The sequence below is a fragment of the Saccoglossus kowalevskii genome, chromosome 6, assembly GCF_978046115.1.
Source record: "Saccoglossus kowalevskii chromosome 6, keSacKowa6.1, whole genome shotgun sequence".
Taxonomy (NCBI): domain Eukaryota; kingdom Metazoa; phylum Hemichordata; class Enteropneusta; family Harrimaniidae; genus Saccoglossus; species Saccoglossus kowalevskii.
In genome coordinates, this window is record NC_140646.1 from 19955264 (window position 1) to 19981986 (window position 26723).

A 26723-nucleotide genomic window follows, 5' to 3' on the forward strand; every position below is an offset into this window, starting at 1 on the left:
ATTTGTTAGGTTTGAAATTATTTTTGTGTTTATATTTGTCACGCAAAGTTTTGCAATGTTATGATGAACGTTAGTTGAAACTCAAAGTCTCACTGTTGAATAACAAAATATTAAAGTTTGCTTTTTTCTCGTAACTTTGATAATATCCAATTTAGTTGGTTAGCTCCACGATGCTTTCTTATTCTGTCCACACCCAAATTTTCTCTTTGGCAAAGATTGAAGGGAACTTTCCACCGTTTCTACTCTTTATAAGGGCGTAGATAACGCCGGCGGCAACAGCAGCGCCTCCTACGGCGAGTACCCACGGCAAATGGGGTCTCATCTTTGCCATTAATAAGAGACACCGGGAAGGTTCGGATTTTCGGAAACAGTCGTAGCTTCGTATTTGTTCGTAATAAGCTTCGATGTGAGGGCGCTTTCCATTAGTCCAGTAACGGTCGTCGTAACCCATTTCCTCGAGCCGATACAAGGTCGCAGCCCAGTAGATGTCAGCCGATGTAAAACGTTCCCCACAAAGCCATTGTACTTTATCTGCAATAAAGGGTTGTACACGAGTTATACCTAAAGGTTTACTGAAAATCGATGGTGGCGCTCATGTCTATCATACAGCACCTTCCAATAATTCGCGCCCTCTAGTGACGCAGCGCGTATATGACGTCAACATGCTGTGGATGGGTGAAAGCAAAATCGTTCAAAACAACAGTCCTGTGTTCAAACAGACAATTTGGTTGTGAAATTGATGTATATGAATATAATTGATTACTTTTCAACACTTTATGCAAATAATCAATAAATTCCATAGTTATGCGAAATGCAGCATGTCAGTATTTCCTAACCTTGCATCATGTCAGCGTCATTTCTCGCTAGCTCTTCCTCCAGCTTAGTCATCACATCTTCACACGCGTGGATCGCAGTTTCTACTAACTCCTCGTCTTCTAACCTCAACAACTCTTCTAGTTTTAATTTCTTTTTTGCCAGGTACGCTTCGGCCAGATCGGGAAAATCATTCGCGTATTTTTCGCACAATTCCGGAGCTTGGTCGTGTATTGCTGAAAATAAAAACTGTGATTAAAACAAAGGAGCACAGCCCATTCTTGTCGCCCACTTTGGCGACATAGACTCGCGTGGTGATCTTTCTAACCTTAGCATTAACCGACGGAGTTTGGTAAAAAAAGTACAACATAGGACAGAATAGTGTGTTCGTTTCATTCACGTCGCGTGTTTGGAGACGCGTGCGAGTTAGAAAATAACGGGCGTGATTTGTTACATATTGACAAGTTTTATTCAGGCGACAGTTCTTTCTAACGCGTTTCGTGTTTGCTGTAATTGCTGTACAAGGAGTCAACCACCATTGGCACTGACCTGAACAATGCAGCGCCCCCATGAGTCACAGTCACTTTTCAAACCCTTGACCTCACGCGCTCACATAACAATAACGTCCTCACAGTCACTGCGTACTAGAAACGGCTACACTATTCTGTTCCTGGTTGTATTTACCAGGGATAATTAAAAAAAAAATCAGAACTCAGACAGCCAGAACTTTTTGTTTTGTCTGGGATTTGAGAGGTCAGCCACACGGGGAATTTACAAAAACTCGCATATTGTATATCAAAACTGTGTTTCATAGATGCAACGGCTTAAACTCAAACGTTTTCGCAAAGGCGTACTGTCAAATATCTAAAACAAAATCCTTGAAACAAATAGTTTGTAGATGTTGGTCATTCAGTGAGCTTTGGGGACAGTTGTTTGTTGTGAGTAATTGGATTGGAATTATACCATTTGCAAACATTGGATTTCTTGGCTTGACTTTAGTAATTTCGGGAAACCTTGGAGCGATCATCGTGATGGTGTGTACATCTATCTTGTCACTAAGCCGTTTGAAATAGTCGCACATGTGTCCTTCGTTCGTGGATTCATCTGGACAGAGTTGAATAGCTGTAATAAAATAATATATAAAAAACAAAAAAACACATTAAGATCAAGTTGCATATTTCGAAAGTTTAGAAAGCCTAATGTCATTTCATTCATAGTATGGGCTTTGGCGAAACGACCTTTTTGAAGTTTTTGACCAGCCTGATATATGTACGTTTCAAGGTACGCACTCACCGTTTTGTGCAGACAAACAAGTGAATGTACGTTTTTTCAGGATTTCACGGGTTTTAAAATCAAACATCTATCTACCAATCACCGATATTATAAACATATATTTTTTATCAGAATTTTAGAATGAATGAAAACAAAATCGAGTTCCATAAAAAAAAATCACAAATTTGACACCGATTTCAGAATAAAGATAAGAACAAACTCGTGGGGTTGATTTCTAAAAACCAATTTACCAGAAACAGGTTTTCTTCACTTCTTGACCCTATGTGCAATCTACATGGAGCTGCATTTCCATGGTAACTTAAACAACATTATTTTGTGTATTACTGCACAGAGAAAATTAAACAAATATTTTTCAAATATAGGTTTTTTAAAAATAATTTCATTATGTAGAACACAATGTTTTTTTTTGTTTTGTGACCCAGAATTTTTAATTCAGGATAACAAAAAATGTACCCCTTCATTCATGATAAACATTTTATTTACCTTATGTCACTAACCAACAATTTGAGATGCATTGTGGGTATCTTTATTCATTAGTTGGTTCCTACTTTAAACATGGTTTAAAACTATTAGTACGGTCTGCAGGGAATCTCAAAACGCCGCCAGCAGCAACGGTTCCACCTTCATGGAAACCTACGTGATCTAGTACACTATAGCAAAACAGACTATTGTCTGTGTCTTTGATACTAGAGAATAATTAGACAGACAGACAGACAGACAGACAGACAGACAGACAGACAGACAGACAGACAGACAGACAGACAGACAGACAGACTATATTTATAGAAATTACTTACTTTCAGGAAAGGCATCGTCGAGATAACGCAATATTTTATCTGAATCGCACACTATAGTTTCACCGTGCTGTAAAATTGGTACCAAACCGGACGGGTTGAGTCGCATGTACCATGGCTCCAGGTTTTCCGAAAGAAACAAGTTCACACGGCGTTTTTTATATTTCAGATCTTTTATAGCGAGCGCCATTCTGACCTATAAAAAAATACACAATAATAAAAAATCGACACATCGTATACTAGTATTTAACGAAAATGTCGTAAATAAATAAAAATTAATGACTGCCCTGTGTAAATCACGTGATAAACCAGTTATTATTTTGGGCGCATTGTGACATAAACCAATTAGTATTTAACGACGATGATTTCGGATATAATATTCGTTCGTATGAAAGAAATCGACACCGCCGGAATAATGTGCCATATTTTGTGGATACAGGCAAATGGCGCGTTGAATTCATTCTGTTTCCATAGCAATGACATTAACGTGTGCGTTACAAAACAATCATAGCCATAGCAACACATTTAGAAACGCGGTGCGTCTAACAAAGATAGTTCTTGACCCAACTCGCGTATTATTCGCAGGCAGTCAAGTATGCCTTATTGCCCATAAACTATCCTTTGTTATACAAATTAACGACCTCATCTAGACAAAAGAGTAGTGAGAGGACGAGTTGAGGAGGACGCACACCATTGCGAATAAAATCATTGTCACGGTGATCAAGTCTATTCGGCAGCTGAAGCGTTCTTTTAAAATTCTATAAAATGGCGTTTCGATCTAGACGCCAATTTATAGACTACTGGACTTTTTTCTCAGCAGCGTGTTTGTTATATTTAAACGTATAAGTACGCTTATCCCAGCGAGCTTGTCGACCCTATATACGTATGGTATTACATTAATACACTGCCCGTTACTAAATGTTTCAAAACTAGATGCCATTGCAATTTAAATTCTAATTTTGGCATGGGTAACGACATATTCACGCGACCTCGTAAAACCGCCAGAACAACAGTGTACTCGAAGATGTTGTCCGTAAAACTTTGGTAAATGTCACCAATACACGATTATCCGTGGATGCGATTCATGGGCAATTGAGTTTCTTCTCTCCAGATCTCCAAATTGCTGAATATTTTAATGTTTAGTTATTGCAGTAGCGATTTATTTTAGTTTACATCCACACTGGATGATTCTTAGATGAAATACCATCACCTGTCTGTGTTTTTGAATGGATGAAACAAAGACATTTGTATGTTAGCCACAAGGTGATGAGATGGATTAAGTTGAGTAGCGATTTGCATCATTTTTAGAGTTTGTATAAATTGTTTTTTTAACTACAGTTTAATCTTAATTTGATATTCTGATTACATGTATATTTAAAAAAACAGAGCAGATTGCTTGAGAATTGTATTTGCGATTGAGTAAGTGAAATTTATCTTCAACTTGGTTACCGGTACAGAATTGTTACTCGTATCATCTCATCTCTCTCTGAGTCAATGATTTACAGATGTTACGTGTACGCACGGGATACAGAAACACGCTCTTTTTTGAGTGGTGGGGGTGTTACTTTCAAATTAGCCTTAAAGGCAAATTGCTGCGAAGCGTCCACAATACCAGTACAATAATCAACTCGCCGGCGACTCGCAAATAGTACAACACCGCCGCGGCAGCCATGGTAGATCATCACTAGATGGCCCAGGCTCGCATGGACAGATCGTTATTAGCGTGGTAATATGGGCATGGAACTCATAAAGGAATCACATCGACAGCCTAATTTTTTACGACCAAACAAACCAATTATAAATGGTAGAAATGTCATTATAATGCTATAGCATGTTATGAGTGGGCCGGACTGCGCCAATGACAATGTCTTGTCTGTATTGCAAATGCCGTGCACACGCCACATACTGTAACACTAAACGATACTCACCCGAAACGAATAGTATGACACTTCTTCATGATACAGTAAAATATCTGGGGTACCCGCCATGTTTATCGTCAACTACAGGGCCAGCCGACAGAACTCTAACGCCAACTGCACGTATATGCTTCCCCGATAGTTGACCCGTGCTAACAAACGTCAGGTCAAATTCCGAACTAGGACGGGCGACCTCACCGATGAATTCACATTTAAGCTATTTCGGGAACGACGCCACCAATAAAAAAATCTAAAAAAAAAAAAAATAGAATCACACATATAGCATCAAGGGAAATATCCACAGGTATATTCAATGTGATTTTTTATTGCACGCTTTGTAATTATGAATACGTAGATCACGTGACAGCTTTACCTCGATTGACGCCGGGGTCAACATCTGCTATCAGAGAGCTTTATGGACTATTGTAAACGATGGTATAATAGACCAAGTAGCTAAAGCTGTGGTTACGGTCACCATGGTAACGCTAGACAGTCCATGACCTGTGTTACCGGGGTTATTGAACAAAAAAACTATGATGCAGGTATGAGGTGTCAATGTAAGCCGAATATAGTGCAACTATAGAACCGTTTATGCTGGCTTATGCGTTGTAATGCAGAGCATGGATGTATTTACGATGCGCAATGGAAAAATCAAAACCACAGACTGCTAATCGTGAGTTCAATGAACTCTCTCATTTGATTAACTCATAAGTGGCATTTAGCACATTCAATCACGTCCATTGTTAACGTTCTTAACAAACTTCAACTTGGATACCCTGAGCGAGACTGTTTGATTGTTTCATTATTGGCAACCCTGAACGTTCTTTCCGTAACAATAACACCATCAGTCATTGTAGGTATTCATTATACTATTTTATTTGTTATTCAGTGTTTTCTGATTTTTGCGTCCTTGTTTCGTATTATTCAGCTGAGATTTATTCACGCAGCGTAATTAAGTATTCGTTATATTCACGTGATGATACTGCAATTACAGCTCGATGACGCCATTAGCACAGACGTGTCATAGTTATTTTCATTATATTATATTATATTATCGTTATCATTAATAAATAATAATAATAATAATAATAATAATAATAATAATAATAATAATAATAAGAAGAAGAAGAAGAAGAAGAAGAAGAAGAAGAAGAAGAAGAAGAAGAAGAAGAAGAAGAAGAAGAAGAAGAAGAAGAAGAAGAAGAAGAAGAAGAAGAAGAAGAAGAAGAAGAAGAAGAAGAAGAAGAAGAAGAAGAAGAAGAAGAAGAAGAAGAAGAAGAAGAAGAAGAAGAAGAAGAAGAAGAAGAATAAGAAGAATAATAAGAATAATAAGAATAAGAATAATAATGTTAACAATTTTATAGTGGTCGTCCGCAAAGTCTAGCATTCTCCACTATTACGGGCTCATACCACTAATTGAATTTCCATAGACGACAATGTTAACATATGACGAGATTGCTATATGAAAATGACGAAGAAAGTTGAAAATATGGCTCAAAAATGGGAAATCAACATGCCAGTAATCAACCATATGAAAAAAACTAACATGTTGGCCAGCTCAAACTCTTGCAAATCTCAGGTAAACAAGACACACCTACTGTATTTGGATTGCACCAAGAGAAATCACTGGAAAAACACCAAGATTAGAACATCCATTAACACACAGAATAAACCCACAGGTACACAGCCGCTAAGTAGTAAACAAAAGACCACATGTTGGTCTCACCTCTGACCCAGGTGATTACGCCCTCAAACAGGGAGCACCTGAGAAAAATAATATTTAAAAAATTTCATTGGTTCTTGCTGGGCATTTAAATTGATTAATTAGTGGCATTGGTTAATTAGTGGCATGAGACCTTACTCTTGTCTCAACTGCTCGTGTTGGATACTAAATGTATATCTCCTGGGACGGATTTACCCCCCCCCCCAAGGTTTTTAAAGATGGCTACTGACCATATAGCATATCTGTTCAATCACTATATTAGCAAATTTTAATTTCTATCTTCGTAGAAGCTGGAACGTATTACTATTTTTTTTTTATTAAAAACGGTTCCAAATACAAACTAGAAAATCATAGACCGATACGTGCACTTTCAAAATTATCGAAACACATGTTCATAACAATTTCATCAAATTTATAAAAAAACAGTAATTTGTTTTGTTTTTCAGTAATTAATCTGGATTTCATGCTCAACATTCCTGTACGACTGCACTCGTTGGTATGATATAGTCGCTTAGTTTAAGGAAATTGACAAAATAGATATTGTTTGTTCTGTATCCCTGAACCTCAGCAAAGCTTTAGATATAGTTGATTATGTAATACTGTTGTCAAAATATCAGATATTTGGTTTTATCCACCAACCATTGTCATGTTCAAGTCATATTTCCGTATGCGTATAAAATTTGTCAAGTTTGTGGAAACTCGGTAACTCATGATGTTGTTGGTGTGCCACAAGGCCCCATTTTAGGGCAGCTACATGTACTACGCAAAAGACTTGCAATTACATCTTGTCAATTCCTCGTGCGTACCATTTGTAGATGACTGTTACAACCTTAGGCATATGTCCAACAAATCATAAACTTAGATAAGTGGGGTTTTACCACATATTTAGAAAACATTTACATTTACGCAAGATGTTTTATCATTTTTTTTATATCATCACATATTAATTATTGGCCTAATATTTGGATTTGTACAACTGTTTAGGGTGTTTACAAAGAAAAACGTGCTTTGTGACTTACTAATGGAATTGTACAACATCTTTTCACTCATGCTATGTATAAACGTGTTAAGTTAAAACTTGGTTGACATCATGTAAGCAACCCATAACTTAAAGGACGATAGTCGTCGCGCCACGCATGCGCAAGATATATGGGTCTCATATAAACAAAGATGGCGACTTTGGCTGTTGCGCAGATCAACGAGTACAAACTGGGACGTTACCAAGCTTTAATTAGGTATTTTTTTTAGGTGATTTGAAGGTATCGAAGGAGTCATTGGCGGCAATTAGTGAAAGTCGCGCTCAGGTCAAACCTTATATTTGTTATTTCCATTAGATGAAGAGCGCATTGGATTGTGGGAAAATCAATGTTTATCAACTCAAATGTCGCACATGCGCGGCGCGACGACTATCGCCCTTTAACCCCGTCTAGTCTGTTAGATTATCCAATCAAATCATACTAGAGGAACCTAGAGCCAATACTTTGCGTTACAAGTATTCTATATCAGTTGAAGGCAAGAACGTTTCTTCGCCTAATCTTCCGAGTCATTGTATATTAAACAAAAATGTTTTCACGATTTTGTCAGAAAATGTAATTTGAAAATAATAATAGTATTAAAATCAAACAAGTCTTTTAATATATAGTAATGTATTCGTTTTTTTCTAGTTTCATGTAATTTAATGTAATTTAATATAATGCCTTTCTTACACTTGTATACCATGGAAGTTATCGAGTTTAAATAATGTTTACATGAGGTCGAATCAATCACATCAGTGTGTGCTAGTATGTCACCGCATGAGACATAGATTGGATTGTTTTTCCACGTGAAACAATACATACTAGTTCGTCGTTACTACTAGGCTGCGCCCTTTAACGACGCAGCGTTTCTCTGACGTAAATGATAAAGGGCCGGCGTTCACAGCGTCTGGATATGTTGTTGTCCGTTAAAAGCAAAACGTCGTTTCACCGACGTTAATTTTAATACAAGGGTTTAGTATGGCATTCATATATAGTGTTTTTATATTATTTTATTTTAGAAGCACTTCAGACTGCATAATTCATCGCAAATCTGTTCTCTTTTAAAAAAACTAAAATGAAATGGGCGTGATTAATAAATTGACCTAGGTCAAGTGGCAACATAACATCAATTCCCACGCTCAGAGGCTATAAATACCTTAAAGTGAACCTCAGCGTGGCACCAAGTTCAATTCGCACAATTATATATTCTTTCTGTGTCTGCATATAATATGGCAAGAAAAAAGAATCGGATTTTCTGCATCCATTAGATTACAATATAAATTTTAATATTATTCTTATGTAACACGTACTTCATTTTACTTCAAGGAAAACAAAATCACACACTACAAACGCTGATAATATTATCACATATAAATATTAAAATACTGATTTAATTTGGTCGGCGATATTTCACCATTAACTGAATGCACACCGAATATACTTCGATTAAGTAACATATTTTATTTTTATTCGCTCGAATTGACGTTGAATATGTCTTGTCATATTATTAAGTAATATATATATATAATTCTATATTCAATAATTCTACAAAAATACATCACAGTTAAAATGTTGATCGACCACGTTACCATGTGTGGCCACCTCGGCTCGTATTGTGCGCGTGCGGTCAGTTCGTTTTTGTTAAGATCATATTATTGCTTTCACAAAAAACACAGTCTAAAACTTCCACAACAATAAGATAATTCTCCGTTCACTGCGAGGTCTCGCGTAATGCGTGAAAGACGCGATTCGGACGTCTGCCGCAAAAATCGGATGATTTGATTTTGAACTGGAATCTCAAAATTCATAACTTTCAGAGAGAAGAATGTCGTTTACTCCAAAATTGACAATCATCAAATGTGCATAACACATTAAGCGTGGAAATACCCCTACAATAGTTTAGCGTTTGTCAAATCTCACACAATGTTTTGAACCGACGCCACTACGACCTTTATTTGTCCTGTTTTCACGGGATCTCGCAGTGAATGGAGAATTATCTATTATTTAGCGTTAAATATATTTAGAGCGACCGTGATATGAATATGAAAGCCAAAATAATGTGATTGAATCATCTTCAGACAGGTATGATCACGTGACGAGAACGACCGCGAAGGAGATTCCGACCGGATCCACTTGGAAGCGCCCTCACAGAATGCGTGTAATCGGAGGCAAGTATTCTAATTAAATATATACAGAGCCAATGGAGGAAATAGAAGAGGGGGAGGGGAGAAACAGGACATAACTAGTTACCATTCACCCTCAGCCAATCATAAAAAAGTTTCAGACGATACAGAATCATTAAAACGCTCTACCAGATCAGAAGACAATTATTGAATAATTCAATAATTTATAACAATGACGCCAGAAGCACAATAATTGCAGGTGGATTCAGTCGGCATGGCCTTTGTGGCCACATAAGATCACGCGGTTGCCCGAAAATTCATCAGATATTTCAGATTAAATAAGGTTGACATTCTTTTTCGCCTCGTGTTGTTATCTGTTCTCGGTACTGGTCACAATAGGGCGCTTCGTGAACAGATAATTTTAAAGATACAATATGGGCGAGAATAACATTGCTGTATAATACTACATGCCAAGAAACTGGATTATGATTCATCATATAAAACAACCGTGGACAGAATGGCGCGGCTATTTCTTTTAGCGCTGACTGTAGTGAGATTGGCTTGAGAAGGGTGTTGCAATAGACGACTTTCCCGGAAGTTGAAGATACGCTCGCATATGTCGTTTTGGGGTGTAACGTAAACTTGCATGCGTGATATTATGCTTCTTGGTGCATTTTTGCACTCCAGTCTCGCTACTTTCGGGGAAGTGGTCTTGTGTCAACGTCAACTGTGATGAGCGCCTTACACGGTAATTTTCATATAGCGCGTGGAATTAGAAAGCGCTGTAAGAGACATAACGATAAATACACGCGTCTCAAGACACGCAACGCACGCGCCATTCTGTCCTGGGTTGTAGTATTCGTAGTTTGGGATAAGGCAATATGGTGTTCAATACGCAGTTCTCGAAAATAATTCTGATAGAAGAAAAACTATTTCGTTTACAGGATAAGGAGTCCAACTAATCCAGCAGCCACTACACCGATGGGAACGGCCATCCAGGGCCATCTCTTTTTCACCCGTCCAACAAATCCCATGAACCCTGTCTGTTCGGTGACCGACAAGTTTGCGCGCTGTTTGATTCTGTCCAAGTAATATGATACATGAGGGCGCTTCCCATTAGCCCAATATCTCTGCTCCAAACCCAGTTGTTCTAATCGATGTAGTATAGTCGCCCAGTAAATATCGGCAGTGGTGAATGTTGTGCCAACCAGCCACCATGTGGTATCTAGAGGTTAAAATGAGAACACATATGAGTCTTGTTTCGGAAAATTCTTTGACGATCGGAAATATGTATTTGTTCTATGTTTATGTATGAGCAAACTGTTTTCAACAAACCCGTTCACTTCAGTATAAATATTTATAATAAATAATAATATTATTATTATTGACCCTAACCAGCCAATCGACGAGCACGGTGCACAATGATATCACCCGAAAGGGTTTCAATTTTATTCCTTCGGTCGATAGAAACCTCTCGTTTCAGTTTCAACTGAGAAATTCATAAATATTTATAAAAACAAGGAATAGCTTTGTTATGTCGATATTACAATATCATATGAGTTACATAATAGTTAAAGCTACGTTTAGACCAACATATTTTAAACTAGGGCAAACAAAAAGTTGTCATTTTTATTGCCCAAAATATTGTTCAATTTGTTATTTAATAATGTACTGTTAAGAAAAACCTGATAAATATAGACTCTCTTTGGAAACAAAATTACAAAATTGTTGGTAAATAGAATTGTTTCCTTATCTAAAAGCATGATATATACACACAGATTATTGTTAATAGTCAATACACAGGAACATAAACAAATACATATTTCCGGACAATATCGGACTGTGTTTACGAAAAATAACACAATCAGACACTATATTCAAGTTAACTATTATGTAAGATATGTGGAATATCAATACACGCGATATATTATCTTAATCTTTCTAATGCCAACATTTTTTTTTGTTAATTATCTTAAGGCGAAAGAGTCGTCACCTGCGCATGCGTCAGATGGCCATAGCGTGTCATTGTTTACAAACATGAGCTTTTACGTTTTTAGTAAGTTTTTATCGTCGCTTGGGACCCAATTCCCGCGCGTGCGCAGGTGACGACCCTCCCGCTTTAATAACAACTCCCGAAACTGCCACTGATATGATCTTGCCAGTGTACGTGAGTACACTTGCTATCATGAAATTCAGTGATCATCTGCGATCCTCCATTATTTCAGTTAGCTTATCGCCATAACACTACGATAAAGTCTTTCCGTTTTCGACATTGTGAAATTCTTTCGTTTTTTTTGGGAGTTTTTCGTTCTTTGTCTGATTGGTTGGTTGTGTGTTTGTGTGGTTGATACATTCTTTCCGCCACTGCAATCTCGTGTTACCTGGTGGCTCCTCCATTTTTCTTGTCGTGAGGTCTTCTTCAAGTTTCGTTAGCACATCATTCGTCATTTTCAGCGCAGCGTCCAGCAATTCCGCGTCGGGCGATTCAGGGAAAGCCAGTCCCCATTCCTTTTTCTTCGCATAGGCATCACTTAAATCCGGGTTTTCAGAGGCAAGCTGGTCACACCTCTCGACAAGAGACTCTCTGAACACTGAAATGTAGAATACAATATAAGTTACTGATAGCTGACATGTGCCGGGTTATGCTGGTTGCTAAGTTACCGTGCACACGATTTCAAGCAAACTGAGGGGGTACTTCAGATCACCGTGAATATGAAGTGTTCCTACTACAGATTTGTGAAGATTTTTTTCCCAGTTTATGTAAAATGTGTGAAATATGAGATATTCATTCACACTGAATAGGTATCCGCCTTATACCAAAGAAATATACTAAACTTGTGAGAAACAGCAACAATTCAGATCGCAAAAAGTAAAATATGAACACCGTTAAACATTTGTAATATTGTTGTTTGATACTGCATTGGATTTGTAGCACACATCAAAGTAATTCTCTACTACGCATGCGCACTGGTTGTTTTGATACGTACAATAACAATTATTGCGCATGCGTGTTAGTTTTTTGCATTTTCAAAGAAGAATACTGCCATGGATGTTGAAAAAGCAACAATGTTAGTTTACGACAACTCATAATTTATTGTCTGTGAATGGTGCAGTGCCAACAAACTTACAGTCTCAAACGCCTCATAAACACCTGGGCATTGAGGGCAGCTTGGATATAAATGGGTTTGAGATAGAGGGCGTTTGTTCAATCAATTATCTTGGCGTGTCCATTGACCAGCACCTCAACTGGAAACCTCACATTGAAAAAGTAAAAAAAATAATTGCCCCCAAAGTTGGTATTATCTCCCAGATCAGACATTATGTGCCCAAATCAGTTTTACTTTTGTTATACAATTCCCTGATTCTCCCGCATATTAGTTATTGTTTAGAAGTATGGGGAAACGCCTATCATACACTATTAGAGCCTATCCTTCTTTTGCAAAAGAAAGTTGTACGGCTTATCTCATTTGCTGTTTACAATGCACATACTGCCCCTCTATTTAAAAAACTGGGCATACTTGATATTCACAGGTTGTGTAAATTTAAGATATGTCTGTTCATTTATGATCGGAAAAGCAACCGCTATGCCCATACTATCAATGACTATCTCTCCCCTCTACCTCATTTATATCCAACACGACTTGCGTCAGGTAATAACTACTATGTCCCCAGGATGAATCTTTCACTTTCCCAACATACTTTAAAATATACAGCCGTAAAACATTTGAATTCTCTACCTGAGCCAATCAAACAAATTACTAATAGAATAACTTTCAAAAGTTCCCTAAAACAACATATACTGAACACCGTACTTTAATATTTAAATACTAGCTTTATCATATATATGATACAAATATTATTTGCAGCTAAACTTTATTTGTACTTTCCCACGATTGTTCCACTAATAATATGATGTGCAGAGTAGCGCATTAACAGCTCCATTTTTTTTTTTTCTTTTTTTCTCTCATTTTTTTTAATTAATATTATTTTACTTATTTATTTCTGGAGATTTTGTTTTTTGTTTGTATGTGTATATATGTATGTGTGTGCACGCATATATACATATATATATATATATATATATATATATATATATATATATATATAGCCTGCATAGAAATGTATATTGGTTAGGATTGGGCCACAGACTAGATTAGTTCGGATGAACTACCTCTGTGGTCCACACCAAGAAATTATTATTATTATTATTATTATAAGATTACTAGAATTGTTATTATTATTGGTGAAATAAAAATAAATCAAATCGACGAGATACACAATCTGTCAGCCGAAAACGATCTTTTGGCGTTTGTTTTGTGTGACAATTTTTCGATTTGTTAGTTTCATTTTTATGACATTTGATAATAAAATAATACTATACTATTTAAAGAACATAATTTACAAATGCGTCTGTCTACGGTTTCATGTCTATATCGTCCCGTTTCGATACGCAACGGAAGTATACCGAAACGGAGCTGTGCTAAAAACGATCTTTCACCCCTAGACATGTTTAATGATAAGTAACTTTCTTCTCCAAATTCAGATTTAAATTTAATAAAAGTACGTAGTTTGGGTTTATTATTAACATTTGTATGCCAGTTTTCAATGGAAATTTCATTTTTATTTTCTTTAATGCTATCAACATTGCAGAAATATATGACCTCAATATCTAACAAATAAAAAATAATAAAAAAAAAAAAATATTTGGCCACGTAGATTTTTCAATATTACAAAACTTATGCTTCAATTATTTGTGAAAATTACATAGACTGAAATAACGCCATACAACAATCGTACACTTCGTCATAACATTACCCATGATGCAACAACGCATCGAGTTCAAAGTTCATTTGCAAATAAACTTTACTGCCCTTCCCAGACCCCGTTTACAGGATGAGTGACTCGTAGGAAGGTCCACAACACAAAACACCTACTAACTATTAGCGTGATTTCTACTTACATTTCACTAGTGCAGTGACGTCATCGGCAGTAAAATTTTCTTTTACATCGTCACTTCCGGCAACTTCAGGCAATACAGGTACTCCGAAGTTTAACTTCACTAAGTCAATCTTACTCGCCAATTTCAACTGGTATTTACATCGGAACCCTTCCTCGGACTCTTCGTCGGGGCAAAGTCTTGTCGCTGTGATGGAAATAATAGGATGGACCACTGTAATTTTGTATGTGAGTATGTGGAGGAGGAAGGGGGGTGACCTACCTACATACATGCATATACAGATACAGATTGAATTATTGCCCGTATTTTCATTATTATCATGCATGAATGTCACTATATGGCTGGGATGGCATAATGCCCATAACTTTTAAAATGTATAACGACCTTGCCTAATATACTCACTTTCCACAAAGGTATCATCCAGATAATGTAGGATTGTTTCGGTTTCCATGACAACATCGTTGCCGCGAACTACGGTTGGGACTTCACCTCTTGGATTGATCTTCATGTACCATGGGGATACGTTTTCTAATTCTAGAATATTGACGGCTATTTTTTTATAATCAATTTTTTTCTCTTCTAAAGCAAGGAGAACCTGGAATTGTAAAGTTAAATAATTTTTTTAATTATTTATTTGAAAAATAATCAAAAGTACGAATTATAGTATGCTAAAGAACTGTTGCCGGGTGAAATCTGTAACTAAGTACGGACATTATTAAAAAAAAATCAGTTCTCAACCTCTGAATATTATAATGGAAAACCGTGGGCAAACCTGGTAGTTGGTTGATTGGTCGAACTTTAGGCTGGTCACTGCTAGGCTTAATAAGTTATTATTTATAACGTTCTGTCAGAAATCAAACATTCTTTGATTAATCGAGGTCAGTTTACCGTTACGAACTTAAAATCTACGTACTAGTATGTACATATTCCTTAAATCACGTGACGTTATGAAATTTACAAAAACCTTGTGTGATTATATATATATGTAATAACTTTGTGAAAATCCGTATTTTTACCTGCAAGCCTTGAACTTCAATAAATGAATTATAGATGATTTGTCGATGGGTATTGGTGGAGGGCATTATTGGCGATGTGGTTGAGTTTGGTAATTGATGGCGGGCATTATCATTGGCGATGGGGTTGAGTTTGAGAATTGGTGGCGGGCATTATTGGCGATGGGAGTTGTATCGACAAGCCACGCCACGTCACGTGTTATTTGTACTTGCATTATTATTCAATTGGTGGCTTATAGATGGATAACATCATTAGAGTTTGGAATAAATACATTAAATGTTTGGGAGTAGACACTATTATACTTCGACTCTGCCAAGCCAAACAGTTTCATTTCAATCTGACTTGTCGGCGCAAATAATCGCTCAACCTATAATAGTTTGCTACATAATTTAAAAACGGTTGATATTTCTTTATATGTGTTATTCGGAGAATTAGATCGGCACCATAACCGCACTGTAACACCACACCAGGCGTGTACGTATACCACAATTTGACAAGAGCCGCTTATTTATCTCTATCTCTCGCTCTCTGTTGGGTTGATTATTTAAATAGTGCAGTGATCTTTGCACGGAGATGTACAATACAAATGTCATAGCTGGTCAATGCCTGCCATCACAGCGGGGTTACTGTATTCATAGGCTGGGATACGAACATAGAATGGTCCGATCATAATACATTAAAAGGGTCGCTGTTCTAGTATTCTCATTACAATTTAATTGAATGGAGGTTCAACCAGGCGTGCTTTCTCATACTTCTATCGTATCTTGGGGACAGAAACAGAAATTAAAACCGTTAAATTTTGTGAAATTAAATATAATTATGTGGGTTTTTTTTTCACTTTAATATATCACACTCCCCTACCAAGATCAAGTTGAAATCTCTACACACCCGTTTCACACTATAGAATCACCTCAGTGGGCTTGCCGGTCAGTATCCACGCTAATTATGAACACGAATAAGAACATGAACTTGATTGCTGAACGAGTAACGCACAGTGCAATTAAAATACCTCAACATGAATTATTGTCAGACGGAGACTGTGCTAATGTGGATGTTACTGGGATATATCGGCTATGATATATATTAATGTTAATCAATTTTAATGAAAAAAATAAATATTAACCCTAAATTTAACCGCTGCTCAATGAATAATAAAAAAGGGGGAATTTGTTCTGAATTCTTTCGCCGAAACATTGCGTGGGAGTGGCTATAAACACTGCTACGATAAGGCGGCAGTGCGCATACCACTATGGTGACTTATCATTATTAAATGTCAGGCAACCCTAACTTAGAAACCGTGGTTTAGCGGTACCCAAAATATAAATCACGCATTGTAAGAACACTCACCCGCTGACAATCCACCGAATACTCCCAATAATACACCAGCAATTGGTCATCACAGGCTTCTATATTTTCGTCTAACTCCGCCATCACAGTAATAACCACGTTCTCAACTGGAGCGGAGTGCGCTATTATTAAATTCCAATTGCAAGTAATGGCAACCGCGACTCCGTGATATACAGTGAACTTATAGGGAAAGGTCACGCAACCAGCTGATTGGCGCTGGTAGTGAAAGTGATATTTAAAATACAGTGATAGATATGAACAAGACACGGTTCATGGGACATGAGTGGGAAATCGTGTGTCCTGACGAGTATACCAATCTAGGCTTGTCTTACTCATGGTGGACCTACAGCGAGATATTTTATTCTGGGAGGGGCCACCGAAAGTAATAAATAGCTGTACAATTCACGGGTCATTTGAGTAAATGAAAGTGTTAATCTTAGTAAAAAGCACATTAGCGAAATTTGCCGTTAGGTGATGCTTTAGACAAACATTTTTACAGCATATATATGCCGTATTTGCCAACATCTACTCTTGATCACAGTCCCTCAACAGGAGGGACTGTTATCAGATAATGTATATTCATTCGCATGTTTAAAGCGGCAGGGTCGTCACCTTAGCACGCGCGAGAATTGAGTCCCATGCAATGATAACAACACACGCAAAAAACGCAAAGGCTCATGGGTAGACGCTTGTTTGTAAACACGCTATGGCCATCTGACGCCTGCGCAGGTGACGACTCCCCCGCTTTATCTTTTAGACTGAAAGCCTGAATCACAGACCAATTTTGGGGGGCACTTGGTTATTATTAGTCGAGGTGTGCGTCCCGAATTTCGCGGAAAAGGGGGACAACAAGAAAGTGCTTTGGCAGTGGTCAACTTTGTTGTTTTGGAAGCTCCATCTGAAACAAACACATTAAAATTCACAGATACGTTCGAACAGAAAGAGAAGAGAACGTACGGTATCTTCCCAGCGATAAGACTTTTCCACACAAAAAGGAGGGGTAATTTTTCATTAAAAAATCATCGGAAAGTGTTTGTTTTCGATTTTGAAGAACACTAATATATCCTATCTATATCTGCCAAGTGCCCCGGGATAAATTTTTAACTACTTTATTCGTTTTCTGGTTCTAACGTCTCCCGTCAAACTAATGACTTCATGTCAAAAAGAACTCGAATCTGTGAATATATACAAAACATGTACAAGAGGTACTAGTATTCATTTTGGCCGCACGAGTTGTAGTTAAAACGCAAGGGTTGTCACCTGCGCACGCGCGCCGGCGAGATATGAGTTCCAAGCGACGATAACAATACTAGTACACGCTGAAAACGCAAAGGCTCATGGGTAGACGCTTGTTTTCAAACAATGACACACTATGGCCATCTAACGCATGCGCAGGTGACGACTCCCCCGCTTTAATGATGGATTGACAAGAAAACATATAATATCAGGATTTGTGTGACTGACTATATAAAAATGTTTTCGTGCATTCTAATGACAGATGTAGGAATGGGAGTGTTTAATTAAAAGAATTGCTAATCAAAGAAGATTTATTTTGTCGAATTGCATTAGCTTTAATACGTTTTTAATGTTTAATCACAGTCACTCTCCTAGTAGAGTGACTGTGGTTTAATGAATTGAAAGATATCCTTATATTCATAATTGACCTAAACTTGACCTCTACAAACTCCTGACGTCAATCCATAGTTGACACAGATGTTTTCAGAAATGTAACGAATATTACTACGATTTACAAAATAAAATAAAACATGTTTGTTATGATATATAGTAGACAATATTTGGCCGCAATCGCTCTATTCAACGTAGTTATGTGTTTCGTTACTTTTATTTACTATTTTATGTTATGACTTAGCGTGGAACAAGGTTATTTGACGAGGTATGACATGAATGTTAATTCAGCAGCAAAAATTTTTTTTCACATATTCAAAATATGTACTTATAACCTCCTTATTAGCACGTGATCATGTGAACTATGTGCATAGCATCCTAGTGTGTAATTTTGGGAAGAGGCGATATGAAGCCCGCCACCTGGTGGCTGTTACTTTGTTTTTTTTCAGTACTATATGTATATTCAGTACTATATATGTATATTTCTGAACCGATGCCCACATTTTGACCATTACGTGCAATGTGTGCATGTGCATAAATCGTTATACATATGAAATAACACTTTATTTGAACATTTATAATGCCTGAGCGGGGGAATATTGTCAGTATAGAATTCCACCGTGGCACCTATTAAAATAAAGCCCCTGTTTTTTACAATTCAAACGTTTTGCGCCAAACTTTAGTGACGATACTAAATGTTGTGTTTAAAATGTATATATGTTAACGATTAATTTGAAGAATTTTGAATAAATCTTGATTCTAATTAAATCGGCCATGATTCAAGAAAGGCACAGATTCACACGTAATGGGCGTTGCTGAATGTATTCTCTACTTCTTCTCTGGATTACGAAAGGTGATAATCCGTTCACTGCGAGATTGTGAGTATTGCGTGAAAAGCACTGTCCGAACATCTACCGCAAACATCGAATGATTTGGTTTTGAACTTCTCAGAGTAAACCCCCAATAAAAAGTGATAGTCATCGGACATAGAGTGGTGTGTGATAACTATTTGACTTGGATTACATAATATGTTTTTTTTTTTTTTTTTTTTAAATGTTTGTTGTGCCCGGCGACAGTTCTGGACATTGGATGTCACTGTTGTCTCTCCAGATTGGCCGACGGAGAAGTGTCTAACTACCGTGACGAGCATGCGCAAAACCTAGGCCTCTATGCAGGAGAATGGACCCGACCGGAACGGGATTCTGGACTCCTGAGTTGCCTGATTGGCTATTTTATACCCTGACGCAGAGTCATTAACATGTTAATGAAATAAATGTGAACCATCGAAATCGAGTAAATAACAACTATGTCTGGTGAAGGTAATATGAAGTTGTACGTTTTTAAGGCGTCTTACTACGCATATCGGGTAAGTTAGAATGTATTCTCCATCGCATCTACATATTACCAAAACAGTAATTGCGGACAATGTGAGGTAAAATCAGTCACACACAATATATAGGTGTGCCTCCCCATACCAATAGCTCATTTGAATGACACCGTACAGACCCAAGTTGGGCAAGGCAAGGTCGTCTGAACGTGTACATGCCAACATAGACAACAACGGACTCGGAGGCGGCGGCACTAAATTTTGCATTGTGTGTGTGGGGGGGGGGGCAGACCTGATCTGCTCACCGACCTTACGCGATCTTACTAGGGGGTCCTGGGTCATACTCCCCTTAATAATTTTGAAATCTAGACCCTCTGAAACTCTGTTTCCTGCATTTGCAAAACCAGTTAGTACTGGGGTAGTTTACCTTGCATGTAGTACACAAACTTAAAAGGCGTAGTAGTGGTCGTTGCACCGTGTCCAGTTCAAGTTAACGAACACTTACTTCCCTTTGGAGTTCTATATTGCATTCTTATTTTGTATTACACGCAGAACATAGGATTATTGTGATCACCACAAAAATGATGATATCAGTTGTTATGGCAAAAAATTAAATCCTGAGATATTGGAGCGCTGAAGCTAGCCAGCACTTGATAGCAATGAGGTTATTGTGACATTGGTGTAATCACTCAAGGTCATTTTAGTTTTATTTTAGAAGTGCCTTCTAAATTCAGTATCAGGAATGTGTTCGATAACTGTACAAAATCCAAAACTAATGCTTAAAGGGGTTAGAAAGAGATTTTTCTGTAAACGTGGGAAAATTAACTGAACAAGAGTCACAGCAGGGTTAATGCAAATATATGAAGTTTTAAATGTATATGACTATTGTATTCCAACAATGCTATGGTTCGAATACATGGTTCATCGCCTGTCACAAAGTTGAGCATATATTTATGTCTGTTTCACGAGCGGCCTTTGTGTTGAACAAAGCTCATTTAATGAAGGACGAAGCAACGGTAGTAATGAAATAAATGTTAACATGTAGTAAACTTATGTAATGTACAACTTAACTGAGATTATTTTCAAACAGGTACATCGCCCCGCACATTCTCATCACCCAACCGAATCTTTGGAAGCGGTCACTGGGCTCTGAAGCGCAATTGGCGTGGACATGGAAATCTCACGTAATGGGATCGTCATCGCACATACATGGATATCAAAATTGCATACATTGTTTGGTTATTGTTTAGAAGAGCTTTCAATTGCAATTGAGTCCAAGATCCATGAATTACATTACGTGAAATTCAGTTATGAATATTAATTTTCATAAATCAAAATTGCCGTTAGATTTCAAATTGGCCTCCAGAAATGACATTGTGACATCATCGTGAGTTCTGATGAGTAAGTTCAGTTCAACACTATTTAATCAGTAAACACTTCATTTTGAATATGTGGGCGGTCGCGGCTGCTACGTGGCGTGATGCTATGTGCGTACATTATGGGGATGAACAACGCTGAACACTTTCAGCCAATAACTATTTAGTACATGTATTTGAATTACACGTGACGATCGGTATTTATGAATTTGTAAAACATATGTTTATAAACTAGGTTTTATTATTTTTAATCTGCCTTTCGCTCTCTACGCTGGCTTACAATTTATAAAATGAACACAGTTATACGATTGACTGTAGTTATAATGAGTCGAGTGTCAATTGTAATGCTCGTCTGTTGGACTAGGACAAGTTTAGGATAGACGGCTTTTTTACATTGATCGCTGGTCGAACTGATAATTTTATCCTTTTGTACATGAATCACCCTTAGGCCAACAGTGAGATGCGATGCATATCTTGCAATTGAATGACCTTTCGGTAATGTCTAGTTTAAACCGTTCTCATTCGGCAAAGTGAAAACTTTGGGAAAATAGTTACGACGAATTTCGACTGTTGTGAAGCTTCACAATATAATCAAGAAAGATGCCAACAATTCTTATTTCCCATGGGCGGATATTTGTGTATTACTAATATATTGTTCTGGTTCTAGGTAATGATTGGATTGGCTGAGAAGGGTCTAAAGTATGATTACATCGTAGTGAACCCATTTACTGGTGAAAACGTAGCGCCATGGTACATGAAAATGAACCCTACCGGAAAGGTACCCACCCTGGTGCACGGCGATAAGCCTGTCTGTGGATCGGCAGCAATATTAAAGTATTTGGAAGAAGAATTTCCAGAAAGTGAGTCGAATGACATACCTGTGACAATGAACACATCGAGGTCACTGGGAGTTGTATCCCCCGCTTTGCATGTAGTATTTCATAATATTATCGATTGCTTCCAATTGATTTTAATGTTGCTTATTTCTACTAGTACATTTCACCAACTCAATATCGTGATGTGTTTTATTTTGTGAGGGGTTGATTACAAAACAAGCAAAACAATTTCAATCGATAATTACAGTAGCACACTAACTTCACGATAGTAATACCACTGAATATATTATCCGACTGCAAACAAAGAGCAGCTTTAAAAAAAACAAAAACAAAAACACGCGGTGATGTGTTTCAAACCAAAGGGTAACGTTGCCTTGTTTTATGATAAAAAAAACGTGGTCTCATGTGTATATATTGGCGGTATTCTTATATTAGAGAGTTTAAGATTTGCGTACGTAACGGGAACGTAACGTGTTGTTCTAATTTCGTTTGCGTTACGTAACAGAAACAGAACATTGTCAATCCGTCTCTCATTGTGCAACCATAATATAACTATCCAATATTTTTTTTATGTCATTTCACGTCCAGAATCTGAATTAGTAGTTAGTTTCCGTTGAGTGGAAACCCCGGAAAACACTAAACCTGTCGAAAAACACTAAACCTGTCGAAAAACACTAAACCTGACAATAAAAACACTAAACCCGAGGTAAAGGGTGTATTATGGGTGTACCATAATCGTCCAGTGAATATTTGATTAAAAGAAAGCGAAAACATGAAACAGAACCCACGACGGCAGCTGATTTCACAAGGTTTGATGTATTGTTAAATATTTCCTCTGACATGTCACGATGTTGTGCACGATGTTTATCTACAACAAGGACTGAATTTGACATGATGTAGTTTTAGGAATTTCAAATCTAAAAATATGCCAATTGCTGTGTTCATAATTTGTAAATATATAAATAAATAAAATAAAATGTTTGGTTTGGGGCGCGATATACTAGTATCTAACATAGAGGGCGTCCTGCTGCCAAATCAGCTGCGGCCCTGGCCTCGATCATAAAGGGATTTTTCTTTAGCTTTCTTTTCATAAATACTCAACTGAACGATCATGGTATATCCATAATTCGCCCTTTACGAAGGGTTTAGTGTTTTTTCAACAGGTTTAGTCTTTTTCAACAGGTTTAGTCTTTTTCAATAGGTTTAGTGTTTTTCAACTGGTTTAGTGTTTTCCGGGGTTTCCACTCAACGGTTAGTTTCCAGACATTTGACTGAGCTCTCGCTATTTCCATCCACTCTGCTGAGGTCCCAGGCCTGTTTCCGGAACCTCTTTCAGCAGATCAATGTCATGCGTTACCATCCATATAAATATATGTCTCTTCGCGGGAATGGTCATTTTGAAATGTTTAAAAATAATTCATGTAATTCCGTTTAAACTATAGTAACTGGTTAGCACACATCGCCTTTCGAGAAAGTGAACATAAATACCTGGCGTCGCATGCTTTGTTTACATAACGAGCTGACCAGTTGTGTTCGTTTTAGGTGGGTATAAATATCAGATAAAGTGCATCCAATATTGCTTATTTCATCATAAATGTACAAAATCACTCTAATAATAAAACGTTTTATCAACGGCAGTGAAAATTAATCAAAATTGATAGCGAGAAAAGCTCTCGGAAACCAACTACGAGTCAAGTCACCTTGATCACGTTCAAAACGACCGCCGTGTGACCAGGCAGTCCGATGACGTCATTGGTTCACGCGGAGGTCATGCACAAAGCAGTGACGTATCCGTTCTCGTTCCGACACTGACACTAAGATAAAGTGTGCATGATACTTTGTTGTTTGAATTTAAGGAATATTTTTATTTAAAATATTTAACTTTATTCGTGCTTTCTGTATCAGCTGCGATCCCATAACCCCTTGGAAAGACTTTCTAATGTACCCCTTATCTAACCCGGCCCCTACCCCCTATTGCCCCTCAAATTAACTGTATGTGCCCCTCTTGAAGACACCTATAATTAACTAGAGGGGCATATACAACTGAATTGAGGAGCTGGAGGGTTAGGGTAAGTGTTAGTATAAGAGGCGGGGCACATTGGAAAGTCTTTCCCCATATAACTACTCCCCCTTGTTCGCCATGCTCGTGGCGTAAACTTGGACTCACCTACGACTCAGAGATATACGGCCACTATACGGGGAGTCGACGAGAGGACGTCCCACTCTTTGTAGATACCTGGGACTTGCATATGATTATCACATCTTTAGTCGTTTATTACATTTTATTCAGTTCTATGTCTGCGATTTCTCTGAATGTGACTTGAACTTGAAAGCATCACGGCTATCCTTTAGAATGGGATGTAAACTAGTTGTATTTTCTTGGTGAATAATATCGTTTATAAGGGTATGCCATTTAGTTACATTATATCATTTGAAGAATATGTTTAACAGAAACATTCATAATCAGTGTCAATATATATTTCCGCAATCAATCGAAGGACATATGCGACTGATTCATATTCTCATGTTTTATTATAGCTTCGGCAATTTATCCTGACAAGAAATCTCCACTATATGAACAAATCACACAGTTTGAAGATTTGGTTGACTGTTATTATATAGGAACTCTTGTTGGCGGATCCTATAGATATCCAAAGTATGTACCCGAAGTGAAGAATCAGAACGCTTGGAAAAATATTTGGATAGGTAAGCAATGTACATGCCTGTCATTACATCATTATTTTAATGTCCGACGTGTCATGGGTAATTTGTAATTTTTTCATTTCAAGTCGGTCACAACATTATTCCAACCAGAGCCGCTGAAAACGCCATAAAACACCCGGAGTTGGCAGATTTGTACGATAAAAAGAAAGTGAATATTGTTGAGTATGACCCAACTGAAGAAGTGTTCAAGGATGTTCTAGAGAAAGTGAAGAACATCGTGGATACTGCTGAAGAAAAGTTTCAGGAAAGAGCAGATAAAGGTGAATATAACATTAAGCTAACAAATAAATAAATAAATAAATAAATAATCCTCGAACTGGTACATATATTATTTACTGCCTTCAAATGATTTCTCATCCCTTCTTACGTTTCACAATAATTTAAACTATTTCAACAGGTGAAAAAGTAGAATACTTCATGACTGACAACTTCTCCTCGGCTGATATATACCTCATGGTATTCCTGAAGAAAATGGGCCTTGTTGGGTTCAGCTCTTACTGGGAGGATGGAAAGCACCCATTTGTGACGGAGTACTTTAAGCGGTTGGAACAACGGCCATCGGTGAAAGAGATGTTCAAGATATATGATGACGAGGTTCGTCAGATGTGCGATCTCCAAATCGAAGGATTTTAATTGGCTTTCAATTAGACCAAATTACTAACTACTGTCTTTACAACATTTGCAATATTATTCAAGTCCAGGATCGGACATATTCCTGATAACAATGAACTTTTTAATTTTTGTATAGTGTGCAAGATCTGTTATTATTGAACCTGGCAGACAAAAATAAAGTTAACCTTCCTTAAAATCTACCTCAAATTGTAGTCTGGTGACAATTTAAGGAGTTTTTACATCAAATACGTTTGAACCATGTTAAACGATGTCATATAACCCCAATATTGCCACAACGACAGTTTTTAATCTGCCACACATGTCTAAATTCTTTCTTAACCCAGTAGATAAGAATAGGTACGCACTTAATTTCCCAGTTACGTATTCTTTCAAGGGAAAATCAGGTGAAAAGTTGGAACATTGCTCATCACACACCTTCTCTAATTCTTATGCTTCAAAGCATGTTGAGTTTTTTCCCTGTACATAATGCATCCTTGTGATCACATCTTCCAATTATGGTAATCAGAATACACTCACAAATGGTGTTGTCCAGCTTTTGCAAGCATGCCTCCAAGTCGACATTTAACAATTAAAGAGAGAACCAGGGCCATAAGCTGGTCAAATGAGGGTGTTTTCTTGCGAGAAGCTGACAGAATACTAAATATGAGCCCATCTGTTATTCACAGACTATCCCAGCACTTCAGAGAAACCCATACAGTACATGACAGACCCAGGTCAGGTCGTCCACGTGTCACAACTCCTGCTGAGGACCGCTATCTCCTTATCTCAGCCCTTCGCAACCGAACGGTAACTGCCAATTCTCTAAGTAGGACCCACAGAGCAGCAACTCATACCAACTTGAGTGACAAGACTGTGCGGAACTGCTGCACTTATGTGTGGGATTTGAAACTCTGTGCCAGAGATGCAGATAAAGTTAACATTAATTCAATTCAAGTGTTATATTTTGGGTTATGATTGTCGACACGCACCAACTTGAATTTAAACCAATTCACACTTTTCGACAATATAATTTACTAGTAATCGTGTCTAAAGTATAATTTATAATATCTAGTTGAAAGTTTTATTTTAAAAATGCACGCATTTTCCCAAATTCCACCTGGCTTACCTTTCATGTTATTTGCTTAACATACAATCGTATAGCAGTAAATTAAATTTAGACTGGTGAGGCACATTTTCTATAAACAATATTCTATATTGAACAAACG

General features: G+C 37.4%; 3 protein-coding genes across 3 annotated transcripts; 1 reads left to right on the forward strand and 2 right to left on the reverse strand.

Annotated features, from left to right (window-relative positions):
- Positions 1–174: 174 nt before the first annotated feature.
- Positions 175–5009, reverse strand: LOC100373715 (ganglioside-induced differentiation-associated protein 1-like). Its single transcript, XM_002734662.4, has 5 exons — positions 4829–5009; positions 2904–3096; positions 1777–1935; positions 837–1049; positions 175–531 (listed from the first exon to the last, which is right to left on the reverse strand). The coding sequence occupies exons 1-5, from the start codon at positions 4886–4888 to the stop codon at positions 179–181; spliced, it is 978 nt and encodes a 325-aa protein (XP_002734708.2). The 5' UTR covers positions 4889–5009; the 3' UTR covers positions 175–178.
- A 3810-nt stretch (positions 5010–8819) lies between these two features.
- On the reverse strand, positions 8820–17345 carry LOC102806484 (ganglioside-induced differentiation-associated protein 1-like). The gene is made up of 5 exons (XM_006816388.3): positions 16997–17345; positions 15038–15230; positions 14639–14821; positions 12060–12269; positions 8820–10903 (listed from the first exon to the last, which is right to left on the reverse strand). The coding sequence occupies exons 1-5, from the start codon at positions 17078–17080 to the stop codon at positions 10617–10619; spliced, it is 957 nt and encodes a 318-aa protein (XP_006816451.2). The 5' UTR covers positions 17081–17345; the 3' UTR covers positions 8820–10616.
- Positions 17346–19877: 2532 nt separating this feature from the next.
- On the forward strand, positions 19878–25697 carry LOC100373565 (ganglioside-induced differentiation-associated protein 1-like). Its single transcript, XM_002734661.4, has 5 exons — positions 19878–19988; positions 21993–22185; positions 24700–24867; positions 24951–25145; positions 25283–25697. The coding sequence occupies exons 1-5, from the start codon at positions 19929–19931 to the stop codon at positions 25516–25518; spliced, it is 852 nt and encodes a 283-aa protein (XP_002734707.1). The 5' UTR covers positions 19878–19928; the 3' UTR covers positions 25519–25697.
- The last annotated feature ends 1026 nt before the right edge of the window (positions 25698–26723 follow it).